The following is a 21,434-nucleotide window of genomic DNA, read 5'->3' as shown; positions in this document are numbered from 1 at the left end:
CTGACAGAAGACGTCTCACTTTGGACTTTCAGTAAGATTTGCGCTGCAATACTCCCCTATCAGCCCGCCAAGTGAAAAGTGACATGTAAATTGCATATCAAATTTACCACTGCAGAATGTGAGGGTTACATGGCAGCTGTTAATCAGTGGAGGTTATAAAGTGATATGATGTACGGATGTATTTTTCTGTGAAGGGGAGATGGTTTCACTTTGAGCAGTGTGTGACTTGAATTTAAAAATCAATGTTTATACCAAAGGCAGCACTAAGAGAGTAGTTTTCCCGTCTCACTGCACATGCTCGTTCTGTTTATTTTAAATTTGTTAGCTTACCATCCTTCTGCTACCAAAAGTCTTCAAATGCCACGATCCCGTCATTGATTTTCCTCTGAAGACATGATCAAAGAGACTCAGAAGAAACTGTTAAACTTCCTCTTTTCACCTTCACAGGTCTGTTTACCTGGCTAAGAAAATGTCTAGCGTTGGTGAGAGGACACAAAGGTCTGCTTAGTCATACTGAGAGACTAAAGAGCAGGGGCAATGCTTCCAACTGTGGGAGGTTTCTGTGCTTTAAAAGTATTCCTCTAAATTCTTTGCAAAAAATCCATTTACAGATATCCTGTCTAATGGTCAGTGTCTAATAAAATGTGCTTCTTCAGCTTTTAAACCCTGTGCATCAGTGTGTTATTATATACTCAATGCAAAGTGATACAAGGTTATGTTCCTATGATTTCTAAGAGCCATGTACACATATTGGACTTTCCATGAGAATTGTGCACTCCTTACACTTAGTTGCATAATAAGAGGCTTTTGTTTCCTCTGTTTCAGGTCCTGGTTAATGGCCTGTGTCGTTTGAGAAAGGAAATGACGAGCTTGCTGCTTGGGAAACTATATGAGCTGGTTCACTACTTTATTTTGTGAAGCTCCCTGCTTTGTTATGCTATGAAGCCAGGCACAAAAATGTTCAGTACTGTCACTGAGAAATAAGAAAAAAATATATATACTAGAATTCATGTATAAAATGTATAAAATGAGAGAAAATTGTTGCGCATAAATGTTTTTTCATTAGAGTAATTATGCTCATGTGGGGGTAATGTGTTAAAAAGCTCCCTCCCCTTTCAATTCTTTAACTTCTTCACTTCTATTTGGTACATGGGGATCAGTCAGGCCCGGGAGCCGCCGTCAGTTCCTGCAAAAAATTAAAAATGATAAAGCTAATAGTCAGGGCTGGGTCAGGTCATCGTAAACCTCTCTGTAGTTGTGCTGAAAGCCTGCAGTGCTGTGGGATGTGCTTAGTCCTTTCCTCGTGTGCTCTACACTCTAATTGAGAGAGAGTTGCGATAACTGCCATAGTGTTGTCATGAGACATGCTTCCAACTGAAGTGCATTAGTTTCTAATCATGATCCTTACACCAGCATGCCATCACATCGATTTAAGACCATATTTATTTGTTTATTTCTTTTCTACTCTCTGTAATGTGTGCTTCCACAATGACTAGTTAGTAAATGATTAATGATGTTTAATAAAAAGTGGTCCTCGTATAATGTGGTTCCAAGAGCTGAGCTTATCTTTACTCTGTGGTTGAGATCATTTAAAACTTTGAAAAGTATTGTGTTCACTTTGGAAAGCAATTAATCTCACTTTTGTTTCAGTCGGAGATGTTCTTGTGGTTTCTTCGCTTCCAATCTAATCTTTCTATTAAAAAAGCAATAAAACTGGAGGCAGGGGTCCATCTGTCAAGGTGTTTATAATGTTGAATACGGGCGTTGGAATAACGATATCTGATACGATGCAAAGTGTAAAATTACATAACTGTCAGTCTACTAGAGATATTTTCAATCACATACGTAAATTAACGCTGCGATCCTTAACTGCAGAATCTGGAGAGGTGTTTATAGTCAGGTGTGAGTCGGGCGAGAGGTTGTCAGAGGTTGTTTTAACATATCCAATAGGTTGATAATACTTTTCCGCTGCTCAAGATAATTTAAAACCATGCACTTGAATCTGATAAATGATCATATTTTTACCACCAACCTCGGTGTGCTCTGGCTGCTTTTAAGCCTTTTAAGCCCACTGTGTGCTCACCAGAGTCTTTGTTATCCTGCTTAATAGAGCATTACTTTGAGAGGAAGCTGTTCAAGCTGAGCTCAAATTTTAGAAACTATCCAAACTATTTTACTCAACAGATGGACCATTACATCTGCCAAAAAAGGGTTTGAAATAAATCCTTGGGTTATTTTGAAACATGCAGTTTTTAGAGCATCCAGGTTGATGATTTTATATGTTATGGACTCGAGCAAACCCGTGCAGAAAGATGGTGTGTTTTAATGCAGTTATCTGAAAAATTATATGGCTTACTGTGTGGTCATTTTAGCTTTTATATCTTACGTTATGTGTATATTGTTTCTTTTTCAATTCCTTTCTCTCTGTTATATTTAGCTTATCTGTTGTCTTGTTTTAAAAGGTCTGTTTGTGAAGATGGATGACTCACCTTCCACAAACCACATGTACCAAAGCAGCCGTCAGCAGGGCTAACACAGAGAAACAGACAACCATTCGCACTTCTATGGGCAATTTAGAGTCATCAATTAACTTAACCCCGCTAACTGCATGTCTTTGGGCTGAGGGAGGAGTCTGAAGTACTACACAGGCCCAGATGGTAGATTTAAACCCAGGTGGAGTCAGTGTTTTAACAGAAGTTATAATAATTGCTTGCAAGTTAGCTTAAATAAATACTAATTAATAGGCAGTTCAATTCCCATATTGATCAGTAGCGTCTTGTGTAACCAAAGGTGCTTACAATGTGCAGCCATTAGTGGAAGACTGCATGTTTTTTACATGTAAAAACCATTAACAGTGCATTGTTTGAAAAAACTGCGTGACCCATTAGCTGTGGAAAGTAGGCTGGGGTCACAGAGACCTCCCACACATTTACACACTGTCATAAATTGTGTTCATACTCGTCCACCCTGTGACAGCTGGCCCTGGTCTATTGTATATTAATTTTCCTCTCTCTTCTTTTGTTTCAGCACATACTGAGGTCATCTTTACCATTTTCTCACACTCAAAGAAGTTACAATATTGACACTTGCGCTGCCAAGTTGCAAAGACTTATGAGTGATCTCAGTCAAACAGACACAGCTGCGATTATTTGGTGGCGAAATCACATTTTGGACTGCTTTTTGTCAAATCCTGAAAATTATCCATCTGTTTATAAGCTACTGTCCATGCAATTATCAACAGAGAATATTTATTACATAAAATATGTTACGTCAAGTAGTAGAAATACACTGTGACTTGTGATTTCATTGAATCAAACATACGTTTGTAAAACTAAAGATTTAGTCAGTGGATCCCAGCCATTTTGGCTTGCAGTAATCAGGTTGCAGTTGTTGTGGTTTCACCAAAGATATACTGTTGAAACTGTTAACACTCACTAAACTTCTAAGATTTATAAGATTAATTTCAATAATTCTTGAGACCTCAAAAAACTGTAATAACTCTACAGCCCAACAGATTTATCGTGTGTGCTCTCAGCGAGGCCCAAATATTGTGAACTACTGCATTAAGATATTTACATTAAGTATTTAAAAAATAGTGGCTTCATATATTAGCATATGTATGCATGAAGGCACAAAGTCTGTGTGCCGATGTTAATGCTACAGATCGTTGGTGACTTTTCCACACTTATGCATCCTCAGCAAACACTGACCAGACGCCTTTACTTTACGTGGTAGTTCCTAAACACTTCCTCTTTGCAGTTATACAACTTACAAAAATTGGGGAGAGAAGATGTTTCAGGAGCTGACCTACTGCAGTGAGGACTCTTTCAAAGGACTAATACACGGCAGACTGCATTTACAGGTGATTGATTTGATACACTTGCAGCAAGGGGGCTGAACAAAGTTGAAGGTATTCCCCAATATATTTATCCATATAGTGTATATTATTTATATTTAGTCTTGAAGAACAATATTTTAGTCCTAATGTGACACATTTTTACCTTAAAATTCTTCCTAGAAGACATGGATTTTTTTTTAGCTTTCTTTTGTTGGCAAATGTTGTTAAATGATCTGAATATTTCTTTCAATAATGTAACCACTGCGGCAGATTGTATCTCACCTTGTTGCACTGGCTTCATAAACCTTCAGGCTAATTCTTCCAGAGAAACGTTCTTATCCCGCCACAACAGGTCAACTAATGAGAAAATTAGACGACCGCTCTCATTTATCTCACCTACTCGCATTCAGTATCTTAAATTATGCAAGGCTGGATAGATCATACAGAGCATTATTATGAGAAGCCCAAACAGTAATAGCTCGAGTATGTTGCAATTTAGTCAAAACTGGTAATAACCAGAGATAATGAGTGTGATTCTCATTAGCTTCAAGGCCTTTGTCGAACTCAAACTGCAGAGGATTTTTTAAATTAGTGTCACCAGGACCGCTACATGACCAGCATCAACTATTTGAAAGGACTGTTTAAAAAAAGCAAAGCCATTTTGGGTACTCTGTTGGCAATGAAAAGGGAAAGAGCGGCTGTTGAAACAATGCAGTTGTGCGAGTAAGACGGCTTGTTTGTTTTGTTTGAATGGAAATAAAGATCTTTCATGTTCAAAGAATGCCTCCCACAGAGTATCTTTTCCTCTTTTTCCCTTCATAGTTGAAACTGTCGAGCCAAACAGTGGCCGAAAGGCTTTTAGTACCCTGTAGCAGTTCAATGTTAAAATGCCCGTGGATAAATGCAGAGACGCTTGGACACATTTAAATAATTACCAGCAGGCTTTATTCTTTAGAACCACAAGCTTTTATAAAATCGATATTTAACTCTTGAAACGTAGTGGCTCCATCTTCACAGTTATTGTGGGTACGAGTCAATTCTTATGTGCCGGGCAGTCTGAGTGATCGTGTCCTTGAGGTCAATTAGCCTTGAGGGAAATAATGAGTGTGGTGCCCCAGCTTTACCCTGCTGCTTAAGACCACTGCGGCCACACTTTAAAGACATTATTCACAAAGCATCATTTCATAGCTGTGAGTAAGAAAAACTTCCTGACTTGACAGAAAGTGCTGAGTTTATTTCACTTTGCAGAGTAATCAGAACTTTGGAGTGCTTTTCACATCAACCACTTTTGCCGAAGACTCATCCTAATTAGAAGTGCAATGTCGGATGTCTAAGATAGAAAGGGAAGATGCTACCTGAACTTCAGTTCCAGTAGATGTATAAACATAAAACTGCAGAAGTCTCACATACATCACCAACATCAGGAAATGAATGAAGGTAAATATGCAAAGCATGATGATAGATAGACAAACTGACTGAAATGGGATTCTCAATCATGCTGGTGCCATTAATGTGTTTTGGAACAAATAACATGGCTCGCTGTGAGGAACAGACTGTAGAATAATTTTCTGCTTCAGTTTTGTTGAGTGAACTTCTAATATCTCTTTTTCTACTCAGCTTTAATTAGCAGATGTGCGTCTGCCTACAACAATTTTCTCTAAAAATGAAAGTGAGACGCTGCACTGATTAAAACCTTTGAAGATAAATTAAACATGCATAAAATTGTGACAAGATGTGAAGTGATAATGCCTGATACTGTACTTGTCAGTTTTAACATGCGCATACACTTAAAATAGCACATGCAAGTTTGGAAGTACAAAATTTGAGACACAGCATGCCATTTGGGTGTAGCTTTAATACTGTGCAAGAAAGTGATTAATTTCCTCACATGTACCCAGCCTAAAAGGTCCCTTTTATATTTTATCATGTGTGGTATCTAATGATCCTATGATACTATCAGGAAGTCACTATTCATTATCTGTAAAAATTTGGAGATAAAGTTGCCTTTGAGGTCTGCATTTTATTTTTAGGTACTTTTAGGGGTTCAGAGTGTCTTCAATGAAGGGTGGAAATTCAACCCTTAAATCAGTAAACCAAGGTGAAAATAATAATCATTGAGAGAAGTGATGAAGAGGTGTAATTTCAGAGAGTACATAAATTCTCAACAAAAAGGTTAAAAGTGTATCAGCAATTAGCAATCAGCAATCAGCAAGTGAACACCTGTAGACACAATCACTGCCAGTGCTGGCTTGATGAAAACACTTCACTAAACATCCAGTTTAAGCATCCAATTCTTGTTTTATTTAGCTCTTATTGTATCATATTTGGATGATGTTCCATACTAAGTCACCCGGTGCCTGCTGCTCATATGTATGAGAAAGCACAGTGTGTCTCAATCCTAATATACTTTGATTAATAATTGCAAATCCAACAAAGGTGGATTTGTTGCTACTGTGATTTCAGAATCTATTTAGGCCCCTTGTTTGAGCGCTGCAGCATAGCTGGAGCTCTCCTAGCACCCATAAACTGGCCCACTCAAGTGTCAAGCCAATATCTGCATATATTAAGACTTAGTCATAAAAAACAACAGGCTGTCTTTAATGGGAAAATAAAAATGCTCTGCAGACAAAGACTGCAACACACACATATTTTTAGCAGCATAGCCCTAAAGGTGACCGTGTTAGTCTGTTAATGACGTAAGCATCTGTGCCAAATAGATCCAACAGAATAAATGTTCATTTTTGAAGAAACACAGCTTTTTCTACGCTGGATGATTTTCTCTATGCTTTGACTTGGGTCAGTTTTATAGAATTCATTCGCTAAGTTTTATAAAATAAAATAAAATAGCTGTGTATGACTAGTGATGGAAAAAATACAGGTAAATGAGGATGAATCAGAGACTCTTTAGGTAGGTCTCAAGGCTTAAGGCACCAGATTCACTCCTTTGTAAACTCTTGCATACTTGTAAACTTGTAAACTATGTAAAGCCACAAAACATACGAGTGAATGATAGATGTTGATATCTGCGAGATTTAGATAACTAAAAGCAGACTAAAGTCTGAAAAGGGGTTCAAACATTTATTACCAGTAAAGATTGCTGTAATGCTGCTTTCCTGGATTTACAAAAGCAGGTGTTAAAAATCCCCCAGTGAAACTATAAAATGTTCTTCCAGCACTGCTCGACATACTTGTAATGGATTTTTATATGACTGGCTTAGTTTCCTCCATTGTTGACAATGTCACTGAATAAACACTCAGTCAAACAAATGTCTCCTCACTATACTGAGAGTCAATTTTAAATCACATTCATTCATTGCGGTCTGCTTATTTTAAAATCTAGTGTCATTATTCCTTTTTATTCCTTCTTCTTTGATTCCTTTTAGCTGTACTACCTTCTCCGTTTTGTGTTTTTAGTTGACCTTTTTTTAGTGTGGGTAACACCCTTGCTCCTGTCATGTATGATCTGCCTTTTTTTGCAAACACATTTAGACTGTGCATCTTGTTTGGAATGTGCTAAATCAATAAACCTGACATTCTTCATACAGGGAGTGCAGAATTATTAGGCAAGTTGTATTTTTGAGGAATAATTTTATTATTGAACAACAACCATGTTCTCAATGAACCCAAAAAACTCATTAATATCAAAGCTGAATGTTTTTGGAAGTAGTTTTTAGTTTGTTTTTAGTTTTAGCTATTTTAGGGGGATATCTGTGTGTGCAGGTGACTATTACTGTGCATAATTATTAGGCAACTTAACTAAAAACAAATATATACCCATTTCAATTATTTATTTTTACCAGTGAAACCAATATAACATCTCCACATAACACACAATACTCTGGTTTGCTGCGGTGGATTGGTTCTGTGTAAACTGACGTGCAGTCTGGATTGCAACAGCGCACAGAGATGATAATCATTTAACCTTGTTTGTTTGTTTTGAGAGGAGACATATCTCTTATGCCCCTCAGTATGAGATCGGCATTGTAGAAGGCGAGGTTATTATGAGGATATTATGATTTTTTTGGCCACAGGGATTTCTGGCTCTTTTTCTTTCTAGGAAATGTTGTGAGTGTGTTATTTCCATTCCAGGACTGTATCACAATCTTTAGTTGCCTTCAGTCACCCATCTAACAGCAGCTCTAACAACTCTATTCTGAGACACAATAGCTCACAGGAATTACACCTGACGCTTTTCCTTCCAATATGTCTTTTTGAATAAAACATACTGAGCACAACCATAAAATAATAGTACTTTTTACACACTGCAGTCACACACCGCTGACTGAGGAACAAAATTGGACTCTTACATCCAAAAAAATGTGCACATTTTTTTTTTTTTTCACCATTATGGGGTCATAACAGAACCGAAGGGGGAATAATATGCTGAGATTGACTTGTCACATGTGGATATATCTTTACTTCTGCAGTTTCCATTTAAGTAGATAAATAAGGGATAATAGGTTTTGTGATCATTCTCAGTGGAGGTACCATATAGCAGAACTAAATAAATCAGAATGGATTGATTTTATGTTGTTTACTCTTTTGGATTTCATTTCCTCAGTCTCTTTGTTTATTATTTTTACAGATTTATTGATGATGTTTGGCTTTCACTTCTGGTGGTTATATGCTGCTAAAACTTGGCATTATCATCCAAAGGCAATTCAAAACAAGTATTTATTTAAGAAAAAAAAATAAAGGAAAATTGCATATATACATTTGCTCCGGTTGCAATGAACATTCTCAGTATGAGCCATGCGTTCCACCTCATCATCATACTTCATGTTAACATTTCCCACCACTTGTCTAAAATTGGACACCCTGGTGAGTGTGAGCCAGCCTACAACCGGCCCTCCCCTCCTCCCTCAGCCAAGTAACCCACTGGACAAATATAAACCTTTGTGTGAGTCTACAATCAAAAGACAGTGATTATTCTCATTTTAAAGGTGAAGGGGAAGTATGGCTCTTTCTAGATGGTGGTTGCCATGGATTTCTCTCAAAAGGTTTTGGTATAATGGCACATCCCACTTCTGATGTCAGCGCTCGAGGAAGGGGAGGAAGAAGGATTCGAGAGAGAAAGCGAGAGTCGAGGGAAAAGGAAAGGGAAGGAGGGAACGAGGGAGGGAGGGCGAGAGGAGGGGAGGCAGCCTGTTGCTCATGATTATCAAATAGCGTTCTCGTACTCCACAAGCCCAGTGCCTTTGCATAGATGGACCAGAGTTGAAGGAGGTAGCAGCAGTGCCTGAAAATACACTTCACATTTTCCCTCATGTACATTCTTCTCATCGCCTTCAGGCTTCTTCAGCAAACTAACAGCTGCAGAGGAACTGATTTGAGAGCGCAGTGAGTATGGATTTTTTTGTTTACATGTTTTTAAACTTAATGCTTGTTGTATAGAAAAAAACAAACAATACTCCTTAGTTGTAAGTGACACTTTGGGAGTTTTTCTCATTCGTGCGTTCAGTGTTTAAATTCCAAATCATGTATGTAAATAGCTGCTTCCTCAGGCTTGATATTATAACTGTGTGCGCCATGTGCCTACCTGTTAGTGTTTTCGTAGGTCACACTGATGTGCTGTCAGTATTTCTTTTAAAGTAACTTGAAGGGTGCATCAGCAGTGTCAGTTGTAATCAGACTGAGCTAATTAATGGTTTCCTGTGAGGTCCACTTTTCATTGAACGAGGAATTATCTGTCTCGAACAGATGACCGAGACTTGCATGCCCGATGTGCTGCATGTACGCCATGGTAACAAGGGTGCAGCAGCATGACACTGTATGATGTGTAAACATTTACTGAGACAGGGTTCGATGCAGAGACAGATTTTGTCTGGCATGCTCTCTGAGGAGGGACATATATTTGATATATATATACATTATCTTTGCAGTGTCCTTTGAAATGAAAAACACTTTTCAAAATCTAATTTTAAACTGAAAATTGATGCAAGGGAAACTTTTGAACGTGGGAACAACTTCAAGTCCTCAAACAGCGTATCACAGCTTATGTTTCTGTCAGTGAACCCATATGAGATCAGTTCAAACACAGCACATGGTTTCATTCTGAAGATGATTTTAGATAATGGCCCATAATGTGATTAGAGTCCGCAATGCAAATCCCTCGTTGGAGACCTTGGAGCAGTGATATATGATATGTAATCCATCATCCTCTCTCCCTCCACCAGGTAATTGTGACTCTAATGAGATGAACTAATGACTTTTCCTATTCTAATAACTAATAGTGGCTCTCTGATTCTACTCCACAAAAAAGATCCATAAAGTAATTATAGTATGCTTCTCAGGTGCTTTTATGTTTAAGGTGCTTGAGAGACATCTCCTGATCTGCTGTTTCCCTGAGCACCAGTGGGTACCCAAAGAAATCTGCAGCCAGGGCTCGGACTCAATACAAATTGGGCGATGGATGTGCTTTGAAAGTGTAAGTAAGAAAAAGTCCTCGTCTTTCCTTCTGAAGTCTTTTATCTGCACAGACTTGGATGTGAATTTAGTCCATCTTCTAAAACCCTTGGCTCTTTCATGTTCTGATTTGACCGTTTAGGTTTTTAACCAGTTCAAGCTGTGGTAAAATGTAAAAATACAACTAACTTAACCAACACACAGATGTGGTGTCCTTTGACAAGAAAGCTTTTATTTTCTACACTCAGCACTGACCATCAAGTGTCTAATTTCCCACTTAAAGGACAACTGTTAGTTTACAGTCCATTTATACCATCTCATCAGCTTATTTTAAGTTGAGTTGAGTTCTTCTTTTTTCCTTGCTGAGCTTTTAAGCGACTGGTGCGAGCACCTTCTGTCACTTCAGCCTGCAGGGACTTGCGCTGCGCCCTAGTGCAGAGGTCTTTTGAAACACTCTGTCCAAAGTGACAGACAGTCGGATCTTCTCTGCAGTGAGGTTGTGATGCCTGCACACATGCTCGCTGTCTTTTATCTGCTGCTTGTGAAAAACACATTATTTACACAGCCCTGAAAGATTAGGTGGTCGGATGATTGCAGCTCGACAGGAAAAGGGCAGCAAGAGATGAAAAGTGAGTATCGGTTAATGCACGCAAACGATGCAGAGAACTTAATGTTATGCAATCTTTATATAATCAAGTTAGATGAGCACTCGCAAATGGTGAGAGTGTGCAATCATCCACTCAGGAAAATTCCTGAGATGAAAAAGAAAAACACATGCTGTCGTTATACATCGGATGTGAGTGATGGGTGTAATGTTGAGGTGTTTTGTGTGCTGACTAAATATTGTGTGTCACAGTTTGTCAGGGATCAGAGGACGGGAAGTGCTGAGGCATGATATGGAGCAGTGAGGTAGAAGCCTAGAGAGTCGGTGGGCCGGCTCAGATCGTGTCTGGGGAATAGAGCCCTTTAAAAAGGAAGGACGGGCAGAGGACAGATTGGAAAATAAACTGTGGACAGAAAATGACAGAGGTGTGATGCTTCTCATTTGCTCTTTGTTACACGACATTTTATTCCAAGCGAGACATGAAGAAGTACTTGAATTGCATTTCAATAATTGACTTTTAAGCTTTTAAAACGACATTTTTATAAAATGAAAGGTGGTTTATTTTACAGATACATTTCATTCTGTTGCTGCTTTTCACTCCAGTTGAATTGAACAGTGAACAGGATGAAAAAGAGTAGCCATTAGTGCTGAGATAGCTCATTACTGAAACATATTATCTGCACAGAATACTTCTGTACCTCAGAAGTAGAGAGCAGCGCACTGTGGTGGACCACAGACAGAGTTGGGGAGACATTTATTGCCCTGGAGCTATACTGTAGCTTCTTCCAGGGTTCTCGGCATGCATTAATACCACCCACATCCAACAAAAAAGAAACACTTTTGTTTACAACTATTCCTGCTTGAATTACTGTAAGGAAAGGTCTTCGGGGTAGGATTGCTTCTGGCATGCCTGACTGTTTCAGTGTTTAACCAGATTTCAGAGAGAGAGAGAGAGAGACAGTTGGGTCTTGGCAGCTCTTGCGGTCCATTTCTGGAAACACCATCCTCTTATAGTCCATTAGAGAACAGTGAGCTGTTAAGGGAATAGGAGCAGAAGTGGTTGTTGGGGAGAACAAAAGGAACATTGTGTGGTTTAAATGGTCATTAAGCCTGAGAGGACATGACTGACATGACTTCATTGTCAGGTGACATGCGCTTTTCTGGAACATCTCTATAGAGAGCATTTATTTTACAGCACGTTATTGCTTTAAATATGGTTGAGGGGCTACATGCAAGAAAATAAGACCGAACTCTACACTTTGAACAGCTGCCACTGGAAAGCTTAGAGGTTTCGATTTTCATCAGAAACACTGACAAAAATCTGATACTCATCAAATTACCATGTGTCTGTATTTCACAGAATGAGTCAAGCTGAATTGCAAATCTTTGATTCAGAGACAGATTGGTAAAATCTGTCTTACACAGCACTTCCAGCAATATGGAGATATGCAGCAATAAATAGTCATCGCTAAGTAAACTATTTGTATCTCTTTGCGGGCACAAACACATAGACACTCTTCAGATGTTCATTTTTACTATTAAATTTGAATATGAACCACCCATACTGAACAAAATTCTTTAACACATGCCTCTGCAGGCAGGTAAAAAGAAAATAACAGACAGATCTCAACAGTTACAACACATTTCCTTATTTTTAAAAGCTTATAATTTTTTTAAATTGCTCTTTGATCTTGTGGTCATGATCACTAGTGGGCTCTTTAAAATGATCTCAGTCAATATTGGTGGTATTAAAAGTCTCCAAAGACTCTTGAGGAGGGAACCATGGGAAATGCATGCACAATACTGTCAGGCAACTGAGACTCACAACCCAGTGACTCACCAGGCAATCTGGAGAACATGCCCTGTGGCTTAGCTGTGATAACGCTGGCACAGAAAGAGGCCAGACCTCAGCCGATCTGGTGGGGAGAACAGCCTTCGCTGTCTTTGCAGCGTTTCATCTCTCCTTCTCCTTCTAGACTTTGTCCCCCAGAGGAAACATCAGAGGCGCAACATTGCACGGAAAGGAAAACAAAACAAAACAAGAGTTTAAAAAAATGCTCCTGTGACTGCGGAGATGGAAAAGCACAATCGGTTTAAAGGCAAAGTGAGAAATCAAACAGCCTCAAGGGGTTAAGTGTGATTTAATCTAGTAGGAGAGTGGCGTAGGCTTGTGCACATCCACACCGGCGATGCATTGTAGGCGTATTGATAACCTCCACCGCATGGAGGGAGAGTGTGAGAAGAATCAAAAAGGAGGGATTTTGCCTTTTTTGAAAATTTATTTTCATTCTTGTGTTTGGCTTTTGTTTAATGGTACTACTGTTTATTTTGCAGGCAGCGTTTATATTTAAGAAAAGTGGGAAGCGATTGAATGTGAATCTGCTGATGGCCTGCATGATTTCCCTGACTGCACTGGGGTTTTGTTATGATCTGACCTCAGGGGCATTCCACATGTGACGAGTCCAATAAAGCCAAAAATCTATATTATCAGGAAGTTAATGCAACAAGGCAGAGCACTGGAGGGAAAAGCTTCGGGCGGGTTTGCTCTGATTTCAGGGGTGAAAGATGGTGCTGACTGTAATCAGTGGCTCACACAGGCTGACAATGCAGGTGCCTAATAACCATTCAGTTGACACATTCACATCCCCATTTTAGAATCCTTACTCAGAATTTGGCCAAGCAGCAATCCAGGCACTGACATTTTAATTTCTAACTGGCTAACCTGCCTCCCCCTAAATCACTGTAATTGATTAAATTAGTTTGGACAGAGGCCACAAGGCCGTCACTGCACTGGTGATAAAGTGGTGATAAAGTGGTAAACATTTTCCAGTTCCTTCTCTTTCTTATTGCAATATAGTGCTGCTCCTCTTCTCGTGCTCGTCTCTTGTTCTGCCGAAGAGTCTTTGGTAAATGTGCATAAGCTGGCACTCGGAACAGCCTGCATAACTGTGTGATTGCACGTTAGTACACACACACCTCAACCGACACCTAACTGCGTTTTAAAGCCTCCCGCTCTAAATGTGAGAGGGCCAGAAATAGCACAGACGGATTATTAAGTGTGTTTGAAAACAGCCTCTTCAGTATCTGTAGGATAACAGTTACATCAGTGAATTACTGAGTCAGTACAGCATCACTGGGTGACAAATCTTTATACAAAAATGTGAGGAGTTAAATAGTTGCCCACATAAATGTATACTGTTAAGAGTTTAACATTTAATCATGATCTGTTACCTCAGTCAAAAGAAACTAATGCCTCATTGTTATTTGCCCTCCTTTTCAAATTGAAGTAACAGTACGACTTTGGGGTAAATACATGGAATCAAGTCTTGAAATGGGGACACAGTTAGTCAGGCTCATTCCAAAGTTACATAAATCCACATATTGTCCCCCAAAGCTTAGTTTATTCCACTCAAAACATATGACAAGTTAAACTGTTGTCGCCAAAGCATTGTTTCCCCTTCTTTGTCTCCTCATATTAAGTAAAGTTGAACAGTGCCTCTCTGTCACTCCATAATTAACACAGAAACCTCAGAGTGGTATCAGTTTTGCCATTAAACTGAGGACAAATTCTATTTTAAAACGTATAATACAGTAAATACAATCTCATGTAGCAAAGCAGGGTTGAATTTCTGTTTATGTCCACCAGATATCTTTGCCCCCTAGTGGCCATTCATTGGCTAATACAGCTTACCTCTCCAGCGTTGGGATTTGCATCTTGCGGCTTTATAGCAGGGCGGATTCACCGAGACCAGTGTGTGTGATCGAGCCAGACACTGGAAGGAGATATCTGCAAATATCGTTCAACGACCAGAATACTATTGTTATGTTTGAATGAGTGGAAATAAACAGTATGCAAATTAACCTACAGCAATATGTAAATGTCACCTCAGTTCATTCTCTTGTAAAGTTATGCAATTGACTATACTAAACATTTACCTCAAGGCAGAGCAACAGCAATAAATATTATCATTGTCATCATCATCATACTTTCTTTACTTATTGTTGTTGTAACAATATTCCTTGAGGTTCATGTTTAGTACATTAGATAAGGAAGCAAACAGAAGCAATAATATCAAGTTAAAATAGGTAAATTAGTAAAAAAAGAAAAGAAAAATATTTGCTGTAACATTAAAGTAGTAATAAGGAAAGTAGGAAAACGCTAATAAAATCTAAACTTTTTCCAATGGCGCTGTTCTAAAAGGGACTAGATACTAAACTAGAGTGCACTATGACAAAATAAATGTTGAAAGACATTTTTAAATTAAGGCCTTATAAAACCCAGAAAGACTTTATTTACAAATGCCTACAGCTGCAGATTCCTGTAAACCCTGAGGCACAGTGCTCTGCGGCGCATAGTTAATAAAAGCTACTGCTTCATGACTTCAGTGCGGCTCAAACTTCAGCCTGAGGCTCGAACAAGCAGGAAACACCATCCAAGTGCGGAAACGCGCATATTTTAATCTATTTAATCATCACACGTTTAAAAAGAAGAATATTAAGGTTTTATTACAAGTCAGTGTGACATATTTAATGGAAGTAATGTTAATGAAAACAGTCTTCTAGGATTTCACTAATATGTTTACACATATTAATATTATGCTCGGTGGAGTTTCCCCGCTGTAGCTTTACAATAGCTGAAAAGTGTGTTGGTGGTAATGTTTCACGCAGCTTTCTTGCTTTCATTTCTACAGTGAGTGGGCTGTTCTGCAGGCAGAGATTGTTTACATATCACTCTGCTTTTCTTATAATTTCACGTATCCATTTGAATCATAATGCAAACAGTCCGAGTGCCTCCTGCTGCAGTAAAGTGCATTGTGATGGTATTCATTTAGTAAGAGTGTACTGCTCAGTATGTTGGCAGGTGAATTGAAGTACTTCTCACAGTGATATGATGATTTTAACTGACCTGGACACCATGACTTTTTTGTCTCAAGCTTCCTTATAATTGAACCTCATAACTTTGTCTGTTGTTTGCATTTTACTCTTTATCAAATAATAATGGACTTTTCTTTCTCTGCGTGTATTACTAGTCTGTGTAATACTGCTGACTGTACCTTGGTCAGGACTCTGTTGCTAAAGAGATTTTTAAACTTTGCTTTTTAATTAGTTTGGCCGATTGTGTCAAACCTGCACTGGTGCACTAACTTCAGACTCTCTATTGTTTCTGTGAAGGTGACAGTGTGTTGATGGGAGGTTGAGCACAGGGATGTGAGCGGACCGGTAAAGATGACCCTGCTGGCGGGTGACGGCTCTGACTATGACTACAGTGCCCTGAGCTGTGCCTCTGATAACTCCCTCAACCCTCCCCTCCCACAAGAGAAGGAGGCTCACAAGGGAGCCTTCTATAAAAGGGCGCAGCCTGCCCCTGAGCTCAGCACCATCCACGATAACACACTCCTGTCCAGTGCCCGTAAACTCCATGCCATTATCAACGTGGGTGGCCTGCGCTACCAGCTGCCTTGGACCACCTTAGAGGACTTCCCCTTGTCACGTCTGGGCCAGCTGCACCTCTGCAGCAGCTTCGATGAGATTATGCGCATCTGTGATGACTATGATGTCACACACAACGAGTTCTTCTTTGACCGCAGCCCCTGTGCCTTCCGTAACATCCTGACCTTTCTGCGGGCGGGCAAACTGCGGTCCCTCAGGGAGATGTGCGCCCTCTCCTTCAGAGAGGAGCTGCTGTACTGGGGGGTTCCAGAGGAGAGCCTGGAGTGGTGCTGTCGCAGGCGTCTGCTGCAGCGCATGGAGGAGTTTGAAGCCATGGAGAGAGCAGAGGAGGAGGAAGAACTCCTGGAGGATCTGCTGGATTCAGACAGTGGCCACAGGGGACGCGCGGCTGAATCTAGACTCAGTCGGTGCATGGCTAAGCTGAGGGACATGGTGGAGAGGCCTCACTCTGGCCTCCCAGGGAAGATCTTTGCCTGTTTGTCCGTGCTGTTTGTCACCATCACTGCCATCAACTTATCCATCAGCACCATGCCGGCCATGAGGGAGGAGGAGGAGTTGGTAAGTAGAAACGTGGTGTTTGACACAGCACATGAAGATTAAAAATGATATAAAAAAGAAGAGGTTGTAAGGCTACAAAAGCAAAACAAAACGTATGGTTTCTGTGAGGTACAGTTGGGACAACAACAGGTTTTGTCCCAAAGCTTCTGAGGCTCTTACAGCTGATAAATGTGGTTAATATTGTTATGATATCCAATTTTTTCAAAATAGCTGCCCAGAAGACTCAATTTCCAGTGTCTAAAATTAAAGAACTGCTTAGCTATGGTTAAATTAATAATTAACCAATTATCTAAATGAAGACAGAAGAAGCAGAAAAGTAACTTGTGCCTAAATATAGTTCATTTTTGAAGTATTTGTATTAATAAGGAAAAAATGAGAATATCACAAACTTTGCAAATCGAGTCATTTCATTCTAAATTTGACAAACATTTCAAATATAAGAATTCATTTTGAAACCAATATAGTTAAAACAGTTCACCAAAACTTGTACTCTGTTTTAATTTCATTTCTATTTATATATTTTTAATTCATTTTAATGTATTTGTCATTAAAACTGCTTTGCACAGCCACAATACATAAAGAGATGCCACCATACTGACAATGAATATGTGAACCCAGCAGGTTTATGTCGTTTTTTCTATCCATTCTTTTTAAACTGATGTATCCAAAGGGAAAAAAAGAGGTTATGTGCTTTACAAAAACCCCTCAGCCATTAAAGAAAATGCTAATAATGTCATGTCATTTTAAAACCTCATTCCAGTAAGAGAAGGAAGGCTGCTGAGAGAGCCACAATTTTTTCCCCAGATTAGAATAAATGTTTGAAGACGTCTCAGGCTGCTTTCATGAAATGCTTCCATTATTATGTCTGACTTCAATCACAAACATAATTAGCACCCCAGCCTTTTTAGTCAAATCAAAGGAAAATTGAATATCTGAGCCACACACGTAATCTTCTCGCAGAGTAAAGTGCAAACAGGTTGTGAATTAATTAATTGATTTGTCGTGAAAGCTTTTGTGAAAATTAAAAAAGCAGGCTTTTGATAGAAGTGCAGATTGACTGCAAACTCTTTGATTTCCACTGTGGGGGAAAAAGTTTGTGTTGTTTTTTTCTTTCTTTCTGTTTTAAGTTGTTCAGATAATCAAGTGCAGATACAGTAATTGTGGGAAATGGGTGGAGTGCAAAACGTTCGCTCCTGTACAGTGAGACATTAGCTCAGGAGTGAGGGAACTCCAGGCCTCGAGGGCCGGTGTCCTGCAGGTTTTAGATGTGTCCTTGATCCAGCACAGCTGATTCAAATGGTTAAATTACCTCCTCAACATGTCCTGAAGTTCTCCAGAGGCCTGGTAATGAACTAATCAAGTGATTGAGGTGTGTTGAGCCAGGGTGAGATCTAAAACCTGCAGGACACCGGCCCTCGAGGCCTGGAGTTGGCCACCCCTGCATTAGCTGCAGATGAGTTAAACATCACCTCTGTCACACTGTTAAACCAATAACTGCCTAAGAAAACGGGGGAGGGGAAAAAAAGAAAAACAAAATTGAAAAAGGAAATGAAAAGCTGCTTGTTGTCTGATTTAGTCACTGATATATTCATCTGACACCCTTGCACTGTATTCTCACTTGAGAGTCTGAATTCATTTGTTTTTAAAATAAAGTGCCAATGATCTCATTCTAACAGCTCCTCAACAAGACGACAAAGCCTTGCATTAAAAGTACACAAGTGTTTCAGGTTATCTGGAGTTTTCAGGTGGTCAGGCCACTTCCTCCTCTGTGGGAGTATGTTTCATAATAATGATATTATTCCCTGATATGGACTGCATTCAGCGGCTATTGCAGTATGTGCTTTTAAATGCTTTGAACCATATTTCAACCACGCACTGAATCATGAAGAAAAATACACTGCTTCTGGAAGTGTGGCGGTATCGTTTTAGACGCTTTGACCTAAGATTTACTGCCTAATGACATTACTTTTTCCCCCATAACCAAAACTGGTGGTTTGATCTGTAATGAGCAATTATTTTTATTTTTTCATTGTCTTGGCTGCCGTGCTGAGGGCTGCAGAGTCCTACCACTGTTTAGCGTTTGAATTTCACACTGAGGTGGCTCCCTCTAGTGATTCGACCTCATCTACATGCTGGTGACCACATTTTGTTTCTTTCCTAAACAGGGGACCTGTTCCCAGATGTGCTATAATATCTTCATTGTGGAGACTGTGTGTGTAGCCTGGTTCTCCCTGGAGTTCACCCTGCGCTTCATCCAAGATCGCAGCAAGCTGACCTTCCTCAGACAGCCCCTGAACCTGATTGATGTGGTAGCAATCCTGCCGTACTACATTACACTAGTGGTGGACAGCACTTCCAAAGGAGAGAAGAGGCTGGGCTCAGGCAACACCTACTTGGACAAAGTGGGCTTGGTGCTGCGTGTGCTGAGGGCCCTGCGTATCCTCTACGTGATGCGGTTAGCTCGCCATTCCCTGGGCCTGCAAACTCTAGGCCTGACAGCACGCCGCTGCACACGGGAGTTTGGACTGCTACTCCTTTTCCTGTGTGTGGCGATCGCACTATACTCCCCCCTGCTGTACTTGATTGAGAATGAAATGGCCACCACACAGGAATTCACAAGCATCCCTGCTACCTACTGGTGGGCTGTCATCACCATGACAACAGTGGGCTATGGGGATATGGTGCCAAGGAGCATCCCGGGTCAGGTGGTGGCTCTGAGCAGCATCCTAAGTGGCATCCTCCTCATGGCCTTTCCCGTCACCTCCATCTTCCACACATTCTCACGCTCCTACGTGGAGCTGAAGCAGGAGCAGCAGAGGCTCCTGCAGAGGAGGACACACTTTCTACTGCGGAGCCGCATGGCCGGGCTAGGCAGCAACCTGTCCTTAGAGAGCGACATGCTCTTTCCTATTGGGTCGTCTGACATGAGAGAAATGGATGACTGAGACTGCAGGACAACTGAGGACATGAGAGAGTGGGTCTAGAATAGAAACCAAGGATGAAGGAGGTAACGCATGGGATTGAATGTGTAACTAAGACAGGAAGAGAGGCTGACATTCGATGGATTGGCTGGTTGAAAGGGGCGTCAAAAAGTGAGACACAGAAGAGACAGAGATTATTTTTTCTTCCCAAAAAATGCAGCTTGATTTGTAGCAGTGTACACTTAAAGAAAATGATGAAGAGATGAGAGAGAAATAAGAACAGCAAAAAAGGATCTCTTTATTAAGCGCATATAAGAGCAAACATAAGTCCAGCTGACAAAAAAGACAAAATACGCATAAACCTCGAGCTTACCGGTGACCTGTAGTGTTAAAACAGTCATATTCTAAAACGTGTTTATGAACAGAAGACATGCCTGAAGAGCACAGTCACAGCTTCACATCATTCAACAACATTGTGATGTTTTTTTTAATCTCTGGTTTCAGTGGATTTGGTGATGTTGTGTGCTCTCGGGACAGTGCCAGTTAACTGAAGATGCTTTTTGCTTTTGTTAAGTCCCAAAGATATAAATTCCTTCCCAACTACAATGTGACCCTTGATCAACTCATTATTTTCTAACTGCTTTGAAAACATTGAAACTTATGTTGGGGTTCCTTAATAATACTGTGGCACAGCCAGCATCTACACATTACTTATGATGTCCTAACTGTCCTTCTTCTACACTTTGGGGTTCATATGCAATTTTTGAACACGTTCTGGAAACAGCATTATTGTGCTTGTAATTACTGCATTTGCTGTGCATAGCTGTTTATAAACTATATCTCACTTTAAATTGGATTTGAGTGGAATCTCTCCTTTTTTCTGTTGATGATTCATTGATGCCTCTTGTTTTAACTTCAACTTTTCACTTTAGAAACAGGGAAAGGAAACTGTTTTACTAAACTGATGCCTAAAGACATCATCCATGGGAACCAGACTCTCTTGGTGAGCTTCTCTTTCCAGACTGTATCAGTTATATTGTTATAAATTTATATTTCATTCTCATCTATTCGGTTACTGATGGTTTACACCAGTGGTTTTCAAACTGTGGGCCATAGGCAGTTTCACTGCAGGTGGCATGTGGACGATTAGGGTAAATATATGCAATGACAGCATTGAAAATATTGTGATGCTAAATTTATTATTTATTTAGTATTGACTCTCCAATAATACATACAGGAAAAAAAAAACAACAATCAAATGACCCCCTCTGAGCAAGCACTTTGGCGACAGTGGGAAGGAAAAACTCCCTTTTAACAGGAAGAAACCTCCGGCAGAACCAGGCTTAGGGAGGGGCGGGGCCATCTGCTGCGATCGGTTGGGGTGAGAGAAGGAAGACAGGATAAAAGACATGCTGTGGAAAAGAAACATAGATTAATGACAAGTATAATTCAATGCAGAGAGATCTATTGACTCATAGTGTGTGAGAAAGGTGACTGAAGAAGAAATACTCAGTGCATCATGGGAATCCCCCAGCTGTCTACACCTATTGCAGAATAACTAAGGGAGGATTCAGGGTCACCTGATCCAGCCCTAACTATATGCTTTAGCAAAAAGAAACGTTTTAAGCCTAATGTTAAAAGTAGAGATAGTGTCTGT

The 21,434-nt window shown here is 39.9% G+C and overlaps 1 protein-coding gene across 3 annotated transcripts; it reads left to right on the top strand.

Moving 5' to 3' along the window:
• The first annotated feature begins 5,222 nt into the window (after window positions 1-5,222).
• kcng1 (potassium voltage-gated channel, subfamily G, member 1) lies at window positions 5,223-20,616 on the top strand. Of its 3 annotated transcripts, XM_085259268.1 has the most exons (5): window positions 5,223-5,275; window positions 9,131-9,178; window positions 10,132-10,265; window positions 16,020-16,856; window positions 19,022-20,616. In XM_085259268.1, the coding sequence occupies exons 4-5, from the start codon at window positions 16,074-16,076 to the stop codon at window positions 19,799-19,801; spliced, it is 1,563 nt and encodes a 520-aa protein (XP_085115394.1). In that variant the 5' UTR covers window positions 5,223-5,275; window positions 9,131-9,178; window positions 10,132-10,265; window positions 16,020-16,073; the 3' UTR covers window positions 19,802-20,616. The 3 variants fall into 3 exon arrangements, with proteins under 3 accessions (XP_085115394.1, XP_085115393.1, XP_085115395.1); XM_085259267.1 differs by lacking the exon at window positions 5,223-5,275 and having other exon boundaries at window positions 9,043-9,178; XM_085259269.1 differs by lacking the exon at window positions 5,223-5,275 and having other exon boundaries at window positions 9,056-9,178; window positions 10,149-10,265.
• Window positions 20,617-21,434: the final 818 nt, after the last annotated feature.

The sequence above is a fragment of the Mchenga conophoros genome, linkage group LG20, assembly GCF_057382185.1.
Source record: "Mchenga conophoros isolate Kocher_MC1m ecotype Shallow Benthic linkage group LG20, M_conophoros_male_GT1.1, whole genome shotgun sequence".
NCBI lineage: Eukaryota > Metazoa > Chordata > Actinopteri > Cichliformes > Cichlidae > Mchenga > Mchenga conophoros.
The sequence above is the reverse complement of the archived record's forward strand: the minus strand, read 5'-3'. Positions and strand labels throughout refer to the sequence as shown.

Bases quoted from the DNA above. Each gene is read 5' to 3' on its own strand.
- kcng1 (XM_085259268.1), top strand. From the start codon at position 16,074: ATGACCCTGCTGGCGGGTGACGGCTCTGACTATGACTACAGTGCCCTG. The intron at 16,857-19,021 runs GTAAGTAGAAAC...TTTCCTAAACAG, and splicing joins TGAGGGAGGAGGAGGAGTTG to GGGACCTGTTCCCAGATGTG.